The following is a 20,825-nucleotide window of genomic DNA, read 5'->3' as shown; positions in this document are numbered from 1 at the left end:
TGATTTTTATGTCCATTCAGTTTATTTGGCTGTTGTCTTCTTGCATCCTCGGAGCTTTTTCAGTTCGTTGTGGAAGAGAGCAAAATATACAATCATTGTTTAGTTTATTTCTCCAGAAGCATCCACATTAAACAGCGTCAGTTGAGTTGCATGACGTATAATTTCATATAAATGTATAAACACCAACACAGAATATAGACTATATACCACATAGGCAACATACACAGTGCAAAAAATTGTCTTCCATCAATACTCTGATAACCTGTATCTTCTTGGATACACCATGTTTAGTCAGGAATGTGTTTTAGGGGCATAGGGAGGAATTAATTTAAAAGAAAAAGAGACACAGATACCCCCAAATCTTCCTGGTGATGCTTATAGTGGTGGTTTTTTGGGTGCCACCTCTATGCTGCCATGCCATGAAGCACAAGAGCAAGGGTGAAGGTTGTGCAGGCTCTGTTCTGAGCCCAGGTGGTTCCCAGTTCACAGGGGTGGAAGAGCTGTGTTGGAAGATGCTTGAACGGTAAAAGCCATTTCCCATGTGCTGTTAGGGAGGGCTGGAGGCAGGAATGAAGCACCGTGTGTCCTGCTTGTGCCATGGGGCTGCCACAGCCCATCCTGGCCCCATGGAAGATGCCAGTGGCTGGTTTGGTGGGTCATTGTATGGATGTGTGGCTGGGTACCAGCTCACAGCCTGTAAGGTCCTAGTGGGCTCAGGGTCAGGGCTTTCTGCTGCGTCTCCACCACTGTAAGGAATTCTTGTGGCTCTATTAGCTCAGCCTGTGTTAGGGCAATGTGACCTGGTCCTTTCTTTCCCTTCTGGACATGCACTGAAAATGACCCAGATGCCCCTTAGGAATCACAGACTGCATTGGAATGCAGCCCCACATGTGCTTGGTGCACACCACATCAAAGGGAGACATCTTGGATTATTATAATTATTATTTCCAGATAATGTTTTTATACTCAAGAAGACCACAGCAAAATGTTTTCAACCTTTTCAGTGCTGATCTGAGCATTCAGCTTACCCTTACTGGATGGCTCCCACCCAAGGACTTGCATAAATGCCCCCATCCCAGCCTGGGTGAGCTGATAACACTGATTTCACTAGTGCATATGGAGTGACAGATTGCCTCTCCTGCAGTGCATTTCCATCTGTGGCAAAATTACACATTAATTTGCTGAATTTTTTTGAGCTCTTTGATCAAGGTTGCTTAATCTCTGTTGTAACCTCTCACAAAACCCAGCACTGTAATTCTGGTTTGTGGTTTAAACTGATGTTGTCTATGGAGCATCATGCAGCATTCTTTACAGCTGTGTACAAGCATCCTTAGCAACACCCTTTTTTCTTGGAGAAATTTGGCTTTTCCCCCCCCCTAAAAAATGGTTGCTGCTGCTCCTTCTTCATGGTTTTAATCATAACCTATAAGAAAAGCTTCACAGTTAGAACGGACATCATTGATCCTGTCAGATCTTGTTTGACACCATAGTGACTATATGCACTGGATGATGAGCAAGGGGCTTAAAAACTCTCTTAGAGACAGTGCTGTGAGATGGGACTGAAACTGAGCTAAGGGCTCTAGTAGTTGCAGAAGCCCCATACCTCTATCACTGCTCTTGACACGTGATGTGACTCAAGCTGTCAGGTAGAGCAACATCCCTCTGAAGTGAAACACCCCCACTGGACCAGAGAGATTAGGGAATGGATTAATAACCTTTTAATAAATATATTATAAAGACCCAGTTTCCCTTAATTTACTTGTGGATCCACTGAAGATGTGGATAGTAGATATTGTTTAACCAGGTATTTCCTTCCCAGCTAAGTCCATTGAGGCTTGCCATTGTTCCAGTGTGAGCCAGTTTTCAAAGGCAGTTGGTAAGTTATGCTGTTTAGGCTTTGTGTAAGTGCTGATGTGAGAAGCAAGAAGCTGAGATATTCCTGAAGGTGCAATTTTAGCTCTAGATGTAGACGCTTCAAGGCATGCGTGTCCCATAACTGTGGTAGGCTCTGTCCATACATGGTACAAATGCACCCTCTATCTCCTAGAATCCCAGACTGGTTTGGGGTGGAAGGGAGCTTAAAGCTCATCCAGTTCCAAGCCCCTGCCATGGGCAGGGTCACCTTCCACTAGAGCAGGTTGCTCCAAGCCCCGTCCAACCTGAGTTTGAGCAGCCTATCTCAGCTTTGCTATACCAGTAACAAGAAGACTTTTAGATCTTTGTAAGATGGCAACTGAAATGAAGCAACTCTGACCTCTGGAAAAGGGCAAAAGAAGCACTGACATACTTTTGCATCAGTACCTAATGCAATCAGTACCACCTCTCAATCACAGGACATATTTTTGTGGGTTCCTATGGTAGCTCATGTCCAGCCACTGGGTGGGGGGCTGGAGCTCAGTAGTTCAGGGGCAAGAAGCAGTTTGTCTGTCTGCTACATCCACAGGGATCTGCTGTCTGGTCATTGCACACTTCCATGTACACCTATGCTGAGAACACCCAACCTTTGCTTTCCCACTTGGGGCATTGATGATATAGCCCAATGTATCTCCTGCCTGAGCATGCAGCTGCCTAAATAGCTCTTTTCAAACAGGTTTGAAATGAAGTTTAAAGGTGCTCATGAAGAACAGTTGCACCTCCTGTGCTGCATTGGTGTGAGCACACAAGGGCTGACTTTTCTAATAGTAGGGTTGTGCTGCTGGGACATGGCCTCAGCCAGGCTTGACAGTGACCCTTGGGAAAACCATTGTGGTCACTGGGTCTGTTCTCAGTAATACACAGATTGTCCCTTTTAGTTCTCACACCAGGTTTCCAGGAGGTTCCAGACCTGCAGCTGCCCTCCTGTTACCCCATGCCTGATGATCCTGCCTCCAGGAAGAAGCAGGGATCCCCCAAACCATCCCTCCACAGGCTTCCCTGGCTTAAACAGTCACTGTGTCTCTAGGGTTAACCAAGAGTTAGCTGGAGGTTAGCATGCACCCACAATCTGGGGAGAAAACAACATCATTTCTTTCTGCATCTCCTTGTGTGAGTACTTCTTCAGTGAATACTGCACCTTTTCCACAGTGATACCTTCCTGGGCTGGGAAAACCTCTTTTGTGCCTTCTACTGGAGCAAGTGTTAATAACCATAAGTAGCCCCAACGATGTGACTGTGAATGTCCACCATGTACAGAGATGTCAGCATGTGTGTGTTAGCGCCGGCCTTGGCAGGATCCCCGCTGAGTTTTGGCAGAAGCTATGCTGCTTTCTCATCCCCAGTCACCGCCGATGTTCTTCTCAGGTTTTCCTTGACTTTAATGAATTCTGGTGCATGGTCTTCCTGCTTCTCCTGCTCTTTCTCCAACTGTAAGAATGAAGAGTCACTATTATCTGTGCATACTAAAGGACAAAAGTGCATTAGCTACATTAACACGGTGGGCTTCATTTTTGAGGGGTGTCCAGTTATTACTGCCCAAAGTTGAATGAGTGTATAGAGTACATGGGTGCTCTCTTTTCCTAAACCATTATATCAGAGCCATGTCCACCCTTAATCTCTTTCTTTGGCCCACTGAAACATTAATTCATTTTGTTTTCCTCCAGGGAGAATGTCTCCAGCAGAAAAGCAAGGGAGCGCTTCACTTCAGACCTGGCATGGAGGAGGGAAGAGGAGGTTTGAATCCTTCCCAGCGATGAAGCCTGTGAGCCTGAGAAAACCTCTCAGCATTAAGTTATTGTTTAAAGGGGGTAGGTAAGTCCTTATATTCACCTTTATCTGCAAAGTCTTTATGGATCTGCCCCTAAACCACCTTGTTTCATTTTCCTGGCTCTTCTCTAAGAGTGCTGGGCTTTGATTTTTCACGTCATCTCCTCTTGGCTGATGTTATTGCAAGGGAGCTGTTGTATCATCAAATAAACTAGTTTCATCCACTTGCAGTGCAAATACTGGCAAGTAGGACAGGGAATGACTTCATTTTCAGTGGCAACAAGCCTGCTTGCTGCTTGCACTGGTTTGGGTAAGAGGGGCAGGGGCATGGCTCTGCTGCTGACGAGCACCTATGCTGAATATTGCTTTCCCCAGGCATATTTTTGGCCAGGGAACACTCCAGAAACTGCTCCCAAAAGCAGCTTGGGTGTGATTGCAGCAGCATTTGCAGCAGCATTTGCACCTTCCAGCACTTCCACAGTGTTTCACCCCGCACCCCAGGGTCCTGAGTGCCCCTGTGATGGGTGCTGCAACAGCCCCCATGCTGTTTGGGGTGCGTTGAACTGGAAAGCACACCCCAAAGACACCACTTGAGACCTGGAGGAGACCCAGGGCCAGTGGTGTGTGGAGGGGGTCCTGGGTGAGATGGTCCAAATGAGGTGGATCCCACTGTGAGGACGAAGGTGCTGCAGGATGGACTGTGTCTCCCTTTTTATGGACGGGTAGCAATGCTATACCTTGTTTTGAGCCTCAGCCCACCTATCTCCTCTGTGTTCTGTGCCTTATGCAGGGTCATTAGGATAACCTAAGGATGATTGAAAACTCAGTTCTACCTGATCCAGCCTCTGGTGCCTCTTTAATAGCTCTTTTTCAAAAGGACATTGCAATTTCTTTGCCTCTTCCTCTTCCTTCTTCTGTCTGATGAGCTGGTTTCGCCGTCGGTGCTCGAGCACCCGCTGCAGCTCTGGCTTGCTCTCCATGCTCAAACCTCTGTGGATAAAAAGCAGATCAATCAGGGCAAAAGCACTAGCACCCTATGGTGTAGCCACTGGCAGCCCAGAAACCTAAAAAGTCGTCTCAGTCCTAAATTGAAACATCAGGGACCTGGTCCACAAATCCATCCACAACGTTTTGAGGGCATTACCTTACTGCTGGGATGGCTCCTGGGGTTGCCTGCCTTGAGCGGGCACAGTGTTTGCTGTCCTCGTATGGGGCTGGAAGTCTTGCTAATGCCATTACATTGAGGTGGTACATAAGGGTCGGGTGTGGAAATGGGTCCTTCCCTGGCTCCTGCTATTGCCAGTTTAACGATGTCGGTGACAGATTCAGCTGCGTCGAGGGCATTTTAAGTAATGACGATTTTTTTTCCACCAGCAGGGGTAGTCATTGATCTGCAGTAATTGTCCCGGCAGTTCCATTCCTCCCTGTTGCATCCCAGCTTTGCTTCAGAGCTGAGGGCTCGCGATCCCCCTGGTGACATGGAGAGTTTGGGTCAAGAAGCCAAAATGAAACGTCCTTTTCTGCTGGAAGCCAGGACTTTTCTTCTGGAAGCCAGAGCTTTTGCGCCTGGCTCCTCTTCAGCCGCCCAAAGCATCCCAGATGAAGTGGGGCTGCTCCGGAGCATCTCAGATGGATAAGGGCTGCTCCAAGCCCTGTTCTGTGAGAGGTGGGATCACAGGGAAGGAGTCACGGCCGGGACATGCAGGCAATGAGATGGGAAAAGTTCACTGAAAGTGGTGACTTTCTGCCCTGCTGAGCCCCATCCAGAGAGAAGCAAATCCCGAAGCTGCTGGGAAGTTGGACATCTGCTGAATTCAGGGGAGACTTTAATGCAACTGCAACTTCACTGAAGAACAGATTATTATGAAGTGGTGAAGGCTGCACTGACACATCTATCTTCTGCAACAGCAGCTGGAATGTAAGTAATTGTGCAAGAAAACACAGAACTGGAAGTAATTGGCTGAAGTTGTATTTTTGAGGAAAAGGTGTTGAAGACCCCAGAGATGTCACACATGGGGAAGGAGTGGGGCCTGACCACTTTCATGGACTGTATTTAACACTTATTAAATTCAATGGGCTGAGAATAGTTACAAGTCCTGTTGTAAAATGTGGGGTGTTTGTTGTTCCTGTAGGTGAAGGTCTGTTTTGAGGTGAGGAGAGTACTTACTCATGTCTGTGCTAACGGCTTGCTTGAATCCTTCCAGTGGCATGTTTAATGATGCTTCCTGTTGTAATTTGGGTTTTTTGCTTTTTGACACGACAAAGTTCACTGCAAAATCAGTGAAAGTAGCCACAGCGTTGGCCCCAGAGCTTTCACGATGTTTTTTCAAGGCAGGAAGAAGTTGGATGCTGTAGAAATCCTTTTCCCAAGGCCTGAGAGAAGGCAAACCTGCCTTGGCTTGCTGGAGACACAGCTTGCAGTGTTACCTGTGGATTTGTTATTACTCTTTGATTTAATCAGCCTGTGTTGTTAGTACCCAGAGGTGTTGACTAAGATAAGAGTTTTGTTGCACAAGATGCTGATTTGAGTTGCTTCTCCCTGCTGCTTAAGGGGAAAAAACAATGGCAAAGCAGAAACAGGAGCAAGTTGTAGATCCTGTCTTCCCTTCTCCCCTCTTTCCCTCTATAATAACATGTAGCAGGAAGCAAAACTGGTGGGTTTGAGAGTGACAAGAAACCAGAGATGATGGATTATTGTTTGCAGTAGGGTTTGTTTGCTGAAGAATATTTTGGAAGCCAGAGCCAAAGTGGGTTTAAACTGGTGTCTGAGATGTACGGGACTGTAAGCAGAGGGGTCAGGAGGTGCAGGATGGCTGCAGTCTTGCTGATGGCACATGTGGATGTGATGTGGTGGCAGGCATCGAACTAGAATGCAAAGTGATGGTATACTTCTTGTTTAGCTGTTTGAAGTTCAGCTCAGTCTGACGCCATGGGGTCTGCACCCTGTCTGCCTCCATTCGTCTCTGTGCCCTCTATTGCAGGGATTTCTTGATTCCATCATGCTCAGACTGAAATAACTGTTCTGTGGGATGAAAGCCAATGCTGGTGGGGGAGCCTTTACACTGAGCAGCACCACCAGGCAGGATACGGTCACTCTCAAGCCAGAGCATTTTAAAAATATCTGGCTGACTTAGTTACCTCTGCCTTGATGTCGGAGAACAGCCTGAGTTCTGTTATGCAGAATGGGCCCTGTAATTCTTCTGATTCTGGGAAAATCAAATCAAAACCAAGCCCAGGCAGTGCCAGTATTGATTAATGCACCCTGCTGCCAGGCTTGATTGTTCGCTGAGTTAAAATATGTGTCTGGTTCTCATGATGACTGTATCCTTTTGGAGAGGCTGTGCTCCTTTTAATTAGATGGCCAAAGTGCTATCGTGCCACAGTGTTTCAGGGTGTTCAGAAAATGCCAATATAAAGCCAGCTGATTTCTTGCTGTGCTTAAAAGCCTCTGAACTGAATATGCTTTTATTGCACTGATGTTCCAACATTTGCTGCAAAAGAATGATGTGATTATAGGTTCTCGGTCACTGATGTAATTTTCCTGGTGTGGTATTTCTATCCCCAAAAACTTAAATGACGGTTATGGTGTAGAAGGTCAGGAATGTGGATTCTAGCCTATCTTTACCCATTGGATTTTTAGGGAGACAGTGATTAGCTTCCTCCTTGTATGATGATCTCACCGTGGTGTGTTCCCTTTTGATTCCTCCATTCAGCCTGCACTTCTTACTGCCTCTGAGTTGACCTTAAAGCACACAGGAATGCTATACTTGGCAAATCAGTGATGGAGATAGAAAAACCAGGACCAGGGAGAAAATATATGTGGACACCAAGAAAGTGGCTGTAGGGATGCCTCGCATCTTCTGCTACTTGTGGCTCAGGGTGGGTGGAAATAGCAAGCAGCTCTGAGAGGTGCTAACCTGTGCTTAGCTATGGCAGAGAAGAGGGCTTTTCATTCTGCTTTTGGTTTAAAACAAATTGTCACATCAGAGAAAAGAGGAAAGGGCTACAGCAAGTTCTACCCTCTGTTTGGCTGCAAGTGGAAGGGTTTATTGTGCCCTTGCAACTCACAGGCTGTTATGGCACTTGAGCTCTGATGGCTCAGCACCTCTCAGACTGCTCCAGCACTTCCTCTTACCTTTTGTGGTTCATCAGCAGCTCTCTGTGAAGCTCTTGGTGGCTCTTTGAGGCTTTTACAGGATTTAGGAGCTTTTTAGGTTTGATGAGGTCTGGGTTTCCATCTATGTAGTCTGGGTGAGTCAGGATATTCCCAGTGTCTGGTTGCTCCCGCTGTATTTCAGTGTACATCGATGCTGGAAGAAAAGAGAGGTGTTTGCATGAGAAGTCTCTCCCTGCTATGGTGTGGGAAACCTCTGGATTTCCTAACCCCAGGGCAAGACAGAGGAGAAGAGATGATGCCTGCCCTGCTGCTTGATACCCGTGTCAGTGTCTGTGTGCACGTGCCTCCATGTGCTGCTGAGGGTTTTTTAGAGGCTTTAAAACATATTCCCTTTGTGTTGTTGATGAGACATGTATTAATTAGATCACTAAAATCACTTGCCAGCCGCTTGCTTTAGTGGCTGCAGTGTTTAGTGCCAAGGATTAATTAATGCAAGATAGGTCTAACTAACACTGGAAACAGCCATGGATGTGGACTGTGCTGAGATGCTGCTTTGGTCCTTTTGGCTGAGGCTGTTGGTCCCTTAGCACAAGGGGATGCTGTGAGGTGTGAGGGGCTTCCAAAACATGCGGCTGAAGAAGTGCTGCTGTGTCTGAAACCTCTTGTCAAGGAAAGATTTTGCTGATATCCTGTTGCCCTAATAATCAGGATTGAGCCCAATGCTAAGAAAAGCATAATTTGCCCATGCAGTATGTGATCGTGCTGTAATAATTTGTGCCTTGTGGATGTAAGAACAAGAGCCCACTGTTTCGAAAGTGATGGCAGCTTGGATTTCAGGCAAACCACGGGGCATGTTCACTGTTAGTATTTTCCAAGTGCTCTATATTTCCCCTTTACAAAAGCCCTATATAAAGTGAGTGCAAAGCACAGGTTATAAGACAAACAGCATGCAGTGGGCTGTGTCTTTAAATACAGAGCACAGTGGGGCTGCCAACAATTATTCAATGTACGGTCTAATCAGGGGCTCAGAAAGAGCAATTTATTCCTGACTATTCACTTGAACAATTTGGAAGTTTACCAGTAAGAACAAAAAGTCCCAGGAAAAGGCTATAGTCAGCTCCATGTCTCTAAGTGTCTTGTTATTACAGTATTTTTGGGGGCCTAGGGTGAAGCTGTATGGGTTAGTGGAACGGCAAGGAAAACAGTTGTTCAGTAATGTTGCCTCATTCCCTTATTGCAATCTCACGTATAAAAGGAATAAAGCATTTTCTTTTAAAGGAGAAATCAATAAAAAAGAAGACAAGGGAAAGCAGTCTAGGTTATTCTTTCATAGTCAATAAGTACTTATCAAATGTGAAGTGGATTGCAATCAAACAGAATTGTGTAAGGAATAATACTGCTGAAGAAATGATTCAATATCAAACAACTTCTCATTGAATGTTAATGTGGGCAGTGCCCTACTGCTTGGGGAACAAAGGAAAACAAATCAGAGCCCATTACACGAGTGTAATTGGGGTGAATAGTTCAGTACATATTTAGAGGGCGCTTGGAAGCTGGAACCAGTGGTTTCTTGTATCAAGTTATTTTCCCCTAGGATCACACATCAGTGCTGGCAGAAGGAAGGTGGCGTGGTTTGATGTTTGATGGCAAGTGCCAGGCTGACTCAAACACCTGCAGGGCTGGACTCCACAGGTTGAAACTAGGGACTCAGCATTGCCTTCCAGAGGGATGCAGGGATTGAAGAACAGCCAAGGGTTACGGCAGCACAATTTCATGGCTAATTTTTGTTCGATGAAAGCCAGGTTTTGAACAATGAGAAAACATGTCAGGTTTTCACTGGGGTAATATTACTTTGGTTATTTTTTTCCTTCTACTTCTTCCCTTTTTTGGTCTTTTTTTCATAGAAGAGACAGACAAAAGCCAAGGAAGGAAGGTACAAAAGCAAAGGTTTGTTTTGTCATGAATGAAATGGATGAGCTCCCATTTCAAATGGCAAAGCAATGTCTTCATTCTTCAAGCAAAAAAGTCTTTCCATGTTGAAACTTAAATAAAATGCCAGGTGTTTTTAATGGAAACACCATTTTTGGACAGCTCTAGTGACAAACTAGCCTCAATGTCTCTGTGGTGTCCTGTTGCCCTTTTCCCACTGTTCCTGTCCCATCATTTAGACCAGAGCTACCTCCACTGACAGAGATGCCTGCGCTTGCTGTGTGCTGGGTACCAAATTCTGCTGCACAGCAGAAGAGCTGGGGCATATCGGTATTGATCTTGGATTTATCCATCCTAAATCTGCCTATTGTGCTCTGCCAAGGGATAATGCAGTGGGCAGTGAGTATGGAAGGATCATGTGGCCAATCAAGCCTGAAGGACCAACCTAGATGCTGTAAATGGCTGTAACTCTAGTGACTTTGGTGGGTTTTTTCTATACCAAGTATCTCCTGGGCCCTGCTGCTAAGCTCCACTACTTGGGGCAGCCGGTGCAGCACTGTTTCTTATAGAGTGCTCTTTTCCCCTTCCTCTGTGATGTAGGGGTTTCCTTTTGCAGCTCAAGAGAGTCCCTTCTTCCCTGCTTACAAGACCCAGATCCCAGGAGATTTGCTTGGGGCAGGCTGTTCCCACATCCACATAGGGCTAATACCCAATAGTGTGCAACTCTATTCGCTGTGTCATCCAACCCTTCAGTTTGGTCTTGTGGTTATTTCCAGACTGCAGCAATCTAACATTGCATGGCTGAGGCTTGCAAAGCAGCAGCAATTTATCACCCTATTTACTGGAGGCAGATGGGGAACTTTTCCCTGAAACTAGTATAATTGAAGAAAATACTGGGAAGGAAGGAGTGGGAGGAACTGAAACTGACTGGAAGCATTTCTGGCCAGGGCTGTTAAATCAGCACGCACAAGTCCTCACAATGAGTGCAATTTGCCTGAATGATGCTGCAAGAGCCAGGACACAGCAGGTAGCTCTGAGCTTGCTTTTCACTGTGCTAAATGTGCTTAGGGGTGTGCAGACACCAGCCTCGAAGGTTTGGCTCATATTGCTGCCCTGGGGACAAAGTCAAAGCCCTGACCTTGCCCCTGATGGGGACTGGAAGGAGACTTGAACCTCACTATGAGAACAGCATTTTAAACCTTCAGAAGACCTTAGTCTGGAACAATTTAAGGAATGCCTCCATTTGCATTGAGCAGAAAAAGAAAAATGAGAATGTAAAAATACTGGTGCATCTGAAACATGGCTTGGGGTTATGCTGGGAGTAAGGACAGGGCATCCTTTCTCCTGCAGGTTGGCAGATAGGGTCCCAGCGCAAAATGTTTCTCGTGTAGATCTATCATCTTCAAGACCTGATGTAATTCATGTCCCTGTAAGGGGAGACAGACTGCTATCAGGCTGCTTTTTGTCATTATTTATAGTGCCGGAGGTATAAATCAAGCCAGGTCTCTGCAGTGGATTTACAGCAGGATGTCTGTTTTTGCATGATTCAGCCGTAGATCAATGAACAAGGCTCTGCTCTGGCACCTCTTTGGTCACCATCATAAATCAGCAAAAGGTGTTAGACATTTTTATATTGTTCTTGGCAAGATATGAACAACAACAAAAAATACATGTGCATTTTAATACCCTCTGCTGTACTCAGAAAAACAGCGTGACCTTTCAAATAGATCTGTTTGGAGTGTTGCTTGTAAAACATAGCTGTGTTTGCTTCAGTCTTTTGCTTGCTTTTAAATATTTTCCCTTTTCTCATTTCTAGAAGCCTGAGGCTTCTAGGAAAGGTACCTTTACTTACAGAAAAGTGACCAAAGTGACTTTTCTGTAAGTAAAAAACAAGACTGCCTGGATGAGGAGGCCAGAGCCACAGGCAGATATGTGGACTTTACGCGTGGGTTTATCTTCTTTCCCAGCCTTAGCTGTGAAATGAGCTCCAAGTCTTAATTAGTTTTCTAGGAGACCCCATAAGGAATATTCAGTATCTTTGACATGTTCCAGAGACCAACCACCCTCCTGCCCTAGGGTGTGGGACTGCCTGGAGGAGAAAAGTGACATTGTAGTATCTTGGTCTATTCTGATCTAAAGCAGAGCCCAAATGCTTGATCAGACCACCTGGAAATGCTTAAAAATCCCCCAATTCCTGGGAAACTTGTGATAAGAATCCTCAGTCTGCAATACTGGGGCAAATTCTGATTATGCTCAGCCCCAATCTTTAGGGGCACAGGGCTTCATGCAGTTTTGGTGCAACATTAAATGCCTTTGAAAACCTGAATGTTCCAAGTAATACTTTAAATATACCCTACTAGGAACATAAACCACAATGGGCTGCTTGGACTGGTTCATGCCTAAGGGATAGGCATTGGACACAGGGGCTCGGTCATGGCCAGGGCTGAGCTATGCTTCCCTTTGCTGCTGTTGCTCTTTGATTTACCCTGACTTGGAGGACATGCGCTTCACAGAGCATTTATTTAGGATTAAGTGGCTTGTCTCTCCATGATGGGTTGCCCTGTGAGCCCCTCTGCATCCCGACTGCATGCCATGTGCTGTTCCCTGCGCTGTGGCTGACAGCCTGTTCCACCATCCTGTTGGGATGGAAATAATCCTCAGGAATGTTAAGGGGATTAACAGCCCTGGAAAGGGCAGGTAACCACAGGGGTCCAGCTCTGCTTACAGCTGCCTGCATGGCTTCAGTCTGTTCTTTACAAAGGGAAAATCAAAAGAGATTGAAAACAAAATTAATCCAAAGCTGTTGGGTGGAGGTCTGGGCTCCTCCCCACCTGTGACTGCTTGGGAGAATGGAGGGTGCAGCAGGATGCCAGCTGCTTTTTGTGTCAGCATTTAGCTTTAGCTGAAATCTATAAAGCAAAAGTAGTTCATAATCTTTTATTTCTGCTGCCTGTGTCATTTAAGAACTGATTTTCCAACTAGAGCATCTCAGGAGAGGTTCGTCAATAGGGGCAGATGATGACCAAACTGCTCTTGTTGAAGATACTGTATGGGCACCCCTTCCTGGGCAGAGGATGGGCCTCTGTGAAGTGCCACATAAAAACAGGCAGAAGGCTTTATTCTGGGAGTGGGATTCAAGCTCAGAGGATTCCGCTCTTTGTAATTCTGTGAAACCCTGTTACTTGGTAGAAGGGATGAGACTGAGCAAAACCCTCAGAACGCCCTGGGTCAGAGCCGTGGTCTGGATTTGTAAAACCACTGAGCCAAGGAACTGTTTCCAGGGCAGAAATGATCACTTAAAACTGTGGCTACAGAGAAGAACCTCTGGTTTCCTGGATGCCTGGGGTTTATTCATGAATGCATCTCTTTTAAAGAACCAACAGATTAAGGAAGGGCTGCTGAAAGAAGCTGGTCATACACATCCTGCAAGTAAGGCGACAGCAAAACCAACACAGCACGGGTCAGCAGAGCCGGTTTAAGCTGTTTACACAAGGAACCTGAGCCTGGGAAATGCTAAGAGTTTCTAACACATTTAATTGCAATCATGGGGGAACCTTCCCTCTTCTGGGCTATGGCATCTACTCCTCAGGGAGCCCTCCTCTCCCTGGGATGAGGGTTTCATCCCCCACACCCTTCTTGGGAAGGCTGACAGGAGAGGGCATGGGATCTTTAAACTAGCCTCAGTTCCTTTTAAGCACTGATACACACACACTTCTACCTGTTAACTAAAAGTTAAGATTGGGGTTTTTTTTTCATTTTAGAACATGAACTTTCAGTCAATGCATTTCTACTGTCTGATGTGAAGCTGAGATTTGGTCCTACAGCTTTGCCCATGAGAGTGTAATGGCAGAAAAGCTACTGCTGTATATTAAGACTTACAAAGAATGAAGCTGAAAGTTTGTCATTTTGGTTTCTTGAATTGATGGCTTTTGCTAATTTGTGTGATTTTCCTAATGTTAATTAATTGTATTTCAGAAACACAGAATAGCTGGGGTTGGCATCATAAGGCAGGGAAAAAATTGTGTGTCTGTCTCTGAGCCCCAAAGCTTTGTGTGGCCAGAGCAATTTTTGGATGTGCAACTGCATTGTTGGAGGATCTGCTGCTGGGAAGACAAAGTGGTTTGACCTCAAAGCTGGGCACTTGCTTTTGGAAGCTGCTTTCTGCATGGTTGATAGGTTCAGGGCAGAGCGAGGCACCCAGGTGCCAGCTATAGAGGGTCGGGTCATAGAACCATGGAATGGTTTGGGTTAGAAGGAACCTTAAAGCTCATCCAGTTCCAACTCCCTGCCATGGGCAGGGACACCTTCCACTAGACCAGGTTGCTTCAAGCCCTGTCCAGCCTGGCCTTAAATGATGACCCTTAAATGATGCTCTGTGAGGGGAGGCTTGCAGGTCCTGGAAGCTCTTTGGTGGGTGAGTCCCCACAGCCAAATCTGCAAAACACCCTGTATTGCCCCAAGTAATCCATGTGTGGCTGTTACACAGTCAAACCCAGAACAAAATACCTGTCATTCCTTCACATTAGCTTAATGACTGCTGTGGCTTAATGCTCTGATGATGATGTTAATAACTATGATGCTGTTGATGGTGATGATAATAGTAATAATATGGTGAGCTCAAAGATTGGCAGATGCTAATCGTTACCTTCCCTGGATGAGATGTACCAGCTCTCATCCTCACTGTGATTTTCCTCTCGTTCCTGCCATGCCGGCAGCTCAGGAACATCTTGCACTGATGGACCTGGCATGCTCCCCCTTGCTTGTCACCAGGCGACCATATCACTGATAAGTGATACGTGTGCTCTGGAAAGGAGGCAAAGAGCCTTTGTCTGCTTTTAATCTATAGTTTTAAATAATTAAGCAAGGCTAATTCTGGTACTTATAATGCAATAGGGTGAACGTAACTTGATGTGACTGCCGTGGGAAGCAGTTCCCTGCTATCAAGAGGCTGCCTTGAGGCAGCAGGCGTGCATGCCCCTGATCCCCTTGCCTTTGCTCAGCCCTGGCATTCAGGAATAACCCCCACGAGATCATGGTGTTGGAAAGGGAAAGATCCCTAACGAAGATATGGAATGGGGCAGGGGGATATGGCCTTGCAGCTCCCGGCATCACTTCCACATGTCGCCGCTATTCTTGCTTTACCTCCCTGCTGAGCACATGCTGGGGATGGGGCTGGCCACCAGTACAGCCAGTGTTCTCCCACCAGCATAACCAATCTCCCCAGTCCAGCCAGTGCTCCCAGTTCTGCCTACCCTTGCCAAGCACTGTGCCAACCTAAGGAGGGCATAAAGTGGGCACGGGGCTCAGCCCGGGCTGCTCACACACCACCATCCACCATAACCCGAAAATGTAAAGGACCCCAGGTGTCACCGTGGTCACCCACTGAGCTCTGCACTCACGCACGTGTTTGAAAGAGAGGAATCCCAGCAGGTTTAGGGCTAGCTCAGCTCTCTGGTGTGCAGAAGTTACTGGTTCCCTGTTTTGTGTTGGCTAATGCTGGAAATGCTTGTACAGTCAGGCAGCAGCAAGCTCCCCTCTGCCTGCAGGCAGGCAGGATTGGGTGTGCTGGTTAATCATTTCATTTAATTACCTTGGACTGTGATAAGCAAAGATAACAAGGCTGGGATCCCACTCTGTTAGCAATCACCAAGGGACGTCAGTCCTGTGCCTATTGCGAGCGGCATGTTTAGTTTTGTTAAGCAGTGACAGATGCTTAACAGTCTTTCTCCATAATCCCAAACTTACTTTTAGTATCTCACCAAATATTTGCCCTGTGCTTTTGTCTGCCTATGATAGAGACATGCATCAATCATTAATGAATGTTTTAAGGTAGCTCAAAGGTATTTTGTGGAATGCAGAGAAAATCCTCCCATGTTGAATTGCAGGGACTGTATTGCCAAGTGCCCCCTGTCCAGCCCAATGCCTCTGCAAGAAGGTCTGAATTACAGTTAAGGGCATTTCCTGTGGGATACAGGTCCGTTTTGGAAGGCAGAAGCAGAGTGACAGCTTCTCAACCAGATACTGAAGTATTAAAGTAACAAGATATCTCAAATAACATTTAAACCAGGGTCCAAAGTCACTGTGTGTAACCATGTGTGCACCACAGACTAATCCCATGGGGGCTCAGCAGCCCATCCCCACAATGGGGAGCCAGCAGAGAAGTGGGGACCCCCCGGTGCAGCTCAGGGGTGCTCTGTGCTTACCTGATTTCCGCAGCGTGGCCTTGGGGAGCCCGGGGGGCAAGTGCTGCCCCATGCCCCACGACATGGCTCTGCGGGAGCTGAGGCTGCTGCTCCTGCCCAGCTGCGCTCACACCTGCGTGACTTATGGCCAGGTCCGACGGAGCTGCCCGGTCTCTCCGGTGGGAGCAGGGATGGAGAGTCACGTGGAAGTGGCTGCTGCACTGGTGTCCCTCCCTGCTGCTGTCACCACCCCACAGGGACCCTGCTGAGGGCTGGAGCTTGGCCGGCAGCAACCGGTGGCTGCTCTCTCTGCCACCCTCCAAACTTGTTCCCTTTGCTTCTCGTTGCCAGATGATGTTTTCCCGGGATAGATGAACAAGCCAATAGAGTTCCCCCCCCCCCCCCCGCCAAAAGCAAACAGTCCCGTGCGTGCCCAGCGCTGCTGCCGGTGCAGAGGTCGTGTCTGTGCTCCACGGAGGACGGTTCCTCCTAAGTGTGCCTTCACCACGCTCCCGGAGAAATCAGATCGCCCCAGAGGAAGCCGCACGCCCACTCTCTTTAGCAACCACTGCAACAGCCAAGCCCGGCACCAGGGCAACCGCTCCAGTTATCGTGATCATTCCCTGGTGTGTTGCAACACCCTGTCGTCTACCAACTGCTGTGGGTCCAGGGGGAGCAGTGGCTGCACCCCGTGGGGAAGGGCTGCAGGAGGGAGCAGCAGCCCCTGTGTGGGGTTACCGGCATCCTGGTGGTACCAGGGCTGTGCGAAGCTGCTGCATCACTGCGCCAGGTCTCACTCTGCTGAGCTATAGACCCTACCTGGGTTGGGCACCTTGTCCCATCCTCGCTGTGGCTGGAGGTACCGTGTTGGCTGTCCCTGAATTGCCATGGCTTGGGAAAACAGAGGCTGCAAAGCTGGGGGAGGAGAAGGAGTTTAAACCACCCCAGCAGCTCCTTTTGGCTCTTACATGGGTGCTGCGGTCTAACTCTGCCCAGGTCACCTGTGCCGGCCTGCAGATGACCACTGTTTCAGCCCCAACAATTGGGCAGGGATGGGACAAACGCATTTCCACTCAGAGGAAGGGGATAAAGGAAGCTGAGGGGGCACTGCCATGGAACCTCGCCACATTCACGTGCTGCAGCACCCATGGGTGTGTACACCATCACAACCATGTCCAGGCCTGATGCTCTCAGACCTGTGAAGGTCTGGAGCATGAGGCCAGGTTGCCATGGGCACAGGGGTGCTTATTCACTTATTTTCACCTCTCCACATTTTGCTCCTCTCCACATCCCAGCATTTTCCCCCTCCCCAGCCATGTTTTCCAGCCAAGGACTCAGCAGTGCTGGGTGTGAAGAGAACCCCAGCCTGTCCCTGCTCTCCTCGCAAAGCCCTCCATGGAGCAGCATGGCCTGATGGCACTCACCTGAGCCACCACTCCTGGGCTTCCCACTTCCACTCGGACACTTGGGCTGAAGGGAATATTCTTTCTGGAAGAAAAGACAAGAAAGAAATGGGAAAGGACTGTAGAGGCATTGCTCTGTCACAGGAGATGAAACGCAGGAGGAGTTGCCAGTCATTTGCTACTGGAGACTTCAAAAAATCATTATTATTTTTAATTTCCTGACCAGAAGCTGTTAAATTTAATTGCCATGGAGCATCAGATGCAGGAGATGAGAGGCAGGCTGGTCTGCGTTCCCCAGTGTGTGTGGTGTGTGCATGCATGTGCTTACATGAGCATGGTCAGCCCAATCCAACCAGCTGTGGGATAGATAGAGGCAGGGTTTTGAAGATCCCACACAGCTCTTGCCCCTAGACCAAGGCTGTGGTGGAGGAGAGGGCTTGAAGTGGGGAGGTTGTGCAGCCTGTCTGCTCAAACTGCAACCTGCCTCGCAGCCCACGTGTGCTCCATGAGCTTTTTGTGGCCATGCACATTCTGCTCACATCACCTATTGCCCTGTAGTCTGGCTGCACGTTGCACACTCCAAAAACATATTTGGATCAATCTAGAACTGAAAAAGATGGATGCACATCTGTATTGCTTCCCTGGGACTGCCTTTAAACAAGCTAAAGTTCAAAACCTGGTGGTGTGAGTTCACTGGAGGTATGTCAAAGGGGGAAAAGAGCATCAATTTAAACCTGCTTTGAGCTCCTGAGTGTGGTTATGGCTGGTAGATGCGGGAGTGGAAAAGGGCTGTGATCCATCAACACCTGCTTTCGACTGAGTCAAACCAGTTGGAAAAAGGCCAGCTAAATTTCATGGACATATTTCTGTCTGACACACAGTAGTGCCTGACTTGCTGCACATCTGGGCTCATCTCTGCAAGGAAGTGGGTTTGTGGCATGCTTACGTCCTTCTGTCTTGTAGCAAAGGACTTTTCATGGCAAAGCTGTTTTTCTAGGAGCTCCTTGCACAGCAATTCTCTTTGCTGTGTGAACTGGTAAGCAATCTCACCTTCTGCTCCTGAGTCTTTGGGATCAACAAAAAGCCTTTGTATTCCCCCTGTAGCTCACTGAAGGTTACTGTGTGGAGACGGTTGATTGCTCGGTGATATTTATCTGGAGTGGCTCCTGCAGACAAGGAGTTGCGTCATTCACCAGCTGCCCTCGTGTTTCTTATGAAGTAGCTTTGTGTCCCAGGAAAAGGTGACATGGAGAGCTCATTCCAGCATCATTCATTGCATCTCCTGTGCCCGGCATTGCCCTGTGTTGCTGTGAATGCTGGGGTGGGGGTTGCAGGTGGGGGTCTTGATTGGAGGTATCACCCCAAAGGGAGTGATCCCAGGGGACTCCCAGTGCCAGGAGCTGGCAGAATCATAGAATCACAGCCTGGTTTCTGTTGGAAGGGACCTTAAAGCTCATCCAGTTCCAACCCCCTGCCACGGGCAGGGACACCTTCCACTAGAGCAGGTTGCTCCAAGCCCCTGTGTCCAACCTGGCCTTGAACACTGCCAGGGATGGGGCAGCCACAGCTTCTCTGGGCACCCTGTGCCAGCGCCTCAGCACCCTCACAGGGAAGAACTTCTGCCTCAGAGCTCATCTCAATCTCTCTTCTGTCAGTTTAAAGTCATTCCTCCTTGTCCTATGAGCCAGGCAGCTCTGGCACAGCTCTGGAACAGCTCCAGCACAGCTCTCTGACATGTGTAGCTGTAGAGGGCTCATTTCTCGGGACTTGGACTCTGTCTTGCTGAGGAAGTGACATGGTTTTTCATTCAGTGTCATGTAAAGGTAAAATAGCATTCATTGTTCTGCATGTGGACCCAGAGTGTCATAGATGGGTGGCTGTACAGTTAATGAATGCTGGGAAGAGGAAGATGGGCCTGGGGGAGCCCACAGCCAGATCCTTATTACTGGGGCTGTACACTAGATTGACTTTTAGCTGCTGGATTACTTTGCTAGTGATATTTGCTGCTGGCTGTCACTTCTCCAGCCAATTGCTGTGGCACCAGGAGTTTTCTTGTGTAGACGCATCTCCTGTGTATTTAATAACCCCAGAGGTGTCAAGTGAGTACCCAGCACAAATACTGGCTTTTCCTTGGTTGTGTAATGCAGCCAGATGACGTGAAGGCTCTGACAGTGAGATAACACTGCCGGCAACGTGGGCTTGTTGTCCACCCGGTCGCAGCGCCGGGGAGCCTGGGTGCAAACTATGAATTACGGAGCAGACAGCCCTGCCTGGCCCTTCCTGCCTGTATCTTTATTAAATCTCTACTCCCAGCACAGGGTTGGGAGTGCAGCATTGCTGGCAGTCATGTCCGGGCTCCTGATCCACAGACAAAATATTGTCCCCACTGAAGTCACCCGGGGCTGGGATTTGAAGGCAGACAGTGTTTCACCTCCTGCTGCAGGGAGGTCCTGGAGGCTGGTTAAACATTCCTCTGCTGGGTTAATGCTAAATGTTGGCTGAGGCACTGCTCGTGGTGATGGGGACTGGGCAGCCCAGCCTGCCCTCCCACCCTGTGTGCCACAGCCCCTGCACAAACTTCATGCAAGTCCCTTAAGTCGTGCTGGTTGCACTGTTCTGGTGACCTTGGTGGTGGCAAAGCCAAGGGTAGGGGACATGTAGGCTGGTCAGAGCTCTGCCTGGTCCCTGATACACCATCACCTCCATGGCACGAGGTGGCTGGAAACACACTCCTGCTAATCTCCACTCGAGCCATTAGTGTGTTTGCAGAGCAGGACGGCTTCTTGCACCTCCCCAGCTCACAGGAGGCAGTTAATGATTGCCCAGATGATAGAGACTTTTGCCTGCTCCCCATGGGACAAAATGGGTTATGGAACTCTGTCCTTGACAGCTGGGGAGGGGAATGGAATCAAATGTCACAGATGGGGAGGGTGTATTGCAGTAAATGAGTGGAAAATATTATTTCCCAAACCCTCCCATTTCCATGGGAAAATCACTTTTGTGTGCAGTGAGACTGCATCTAGGAGTAAGCAATAGTAATAAAATCTATCATCGGATGCTAACACTGTGCCTCTCTGCAGGTGAGCAGGACAGAACTAAGCATCCTGAAGGATGAAGGAGGAACTGCCCCAAGCCTGCCTGATGCTTCCATCGGTGGCAGCAGCAACAAGCCTGCAGTGGCCCCCGCCAGGGAATTTCTCCAGCAAGAGAGGAATGATCCTGGAGAACACTGCCTTTGGGCACAGGTACCACTTCCAACCTGCAGGCTAGCTCCTCCTGGGATCCCCAGCCTGCTTTGACCATGTCAGTAAGGACACCCACCACTTGAGCTGGAATTAGTGGGGTTAAATGCAACAAAGCTACATGAAGTATAAATAGTAAGTAGACTCATGTTGTAATTTTACTGTTTTATGTTACTCCCAAACATCCTGGGCATCATTATATCCCAGCAGGACTGTTCCTGGCCCTGACTCCATTGCACAAAGAGCTCCTACAGCAAATGTCTGGAGGCAG

At 48.0% G+C, this 20,825-nt stretch overlaps 1 protein-coding gene across 2 annotated transcripts in view; it reads right to left on the bottom strand.

Annotated features, from left to right (window-relative positions):
• Nucleotides 1-20,825, bottom strand: part of FAM107A (family with sequence similarity 107 member A) — a 30,106-nt gene continuing 9,281 nt past the window's right edge. Inside the window, exons 2-5 of one of the 2 annotated variants that reach the window (XM_030501843.1) lie at nt 17,334-17,397; nt 7,817-7,991; nt 4,515-4,671; nt 1-3,342 (exon numbers count right to left, since the gene is read on the bottom strand). In XM_030501843.1, coding sequence (XP_030357703.1) covers nt 3,235-3,342; nt 4,515-4,671; nt 7,817-7,991; nt 17,334-17,397 — 504 coding nt within the window. In that variant the 3' untranslated portion in view covers nt 1-3,234. Of the gene's footprint in view, nt 3,343-4,514; nt 4,672-7,816; nt 7,992-15,930; nt 16,481-17,333; nt 17,398-20,825 lie in introns of those variants that run through there. The other variant, XM_030501844.1, reaches the window with a different exon arrangement.

Source organism: Strigops habroptila, chromosome 11, assembly GCF_004027225.2.
Source record: "Strigops habroptila isolate Jane chromosome 11, bStrHab1.2.pri, whole genome shotgun sequence".
NCBI classification, from domain to species: domain Eukaryota; kingdom Metazoa; phylum Chordata; class Aves; order Psittaciformes; family Psittacidae; genus Strigops; species Strigops habroptila.
The sequence above is the reverse complement of the archived record's forward strand: the minus strand, read 5'-3'. Positions and strand labels throughout refer to the sequence as shown.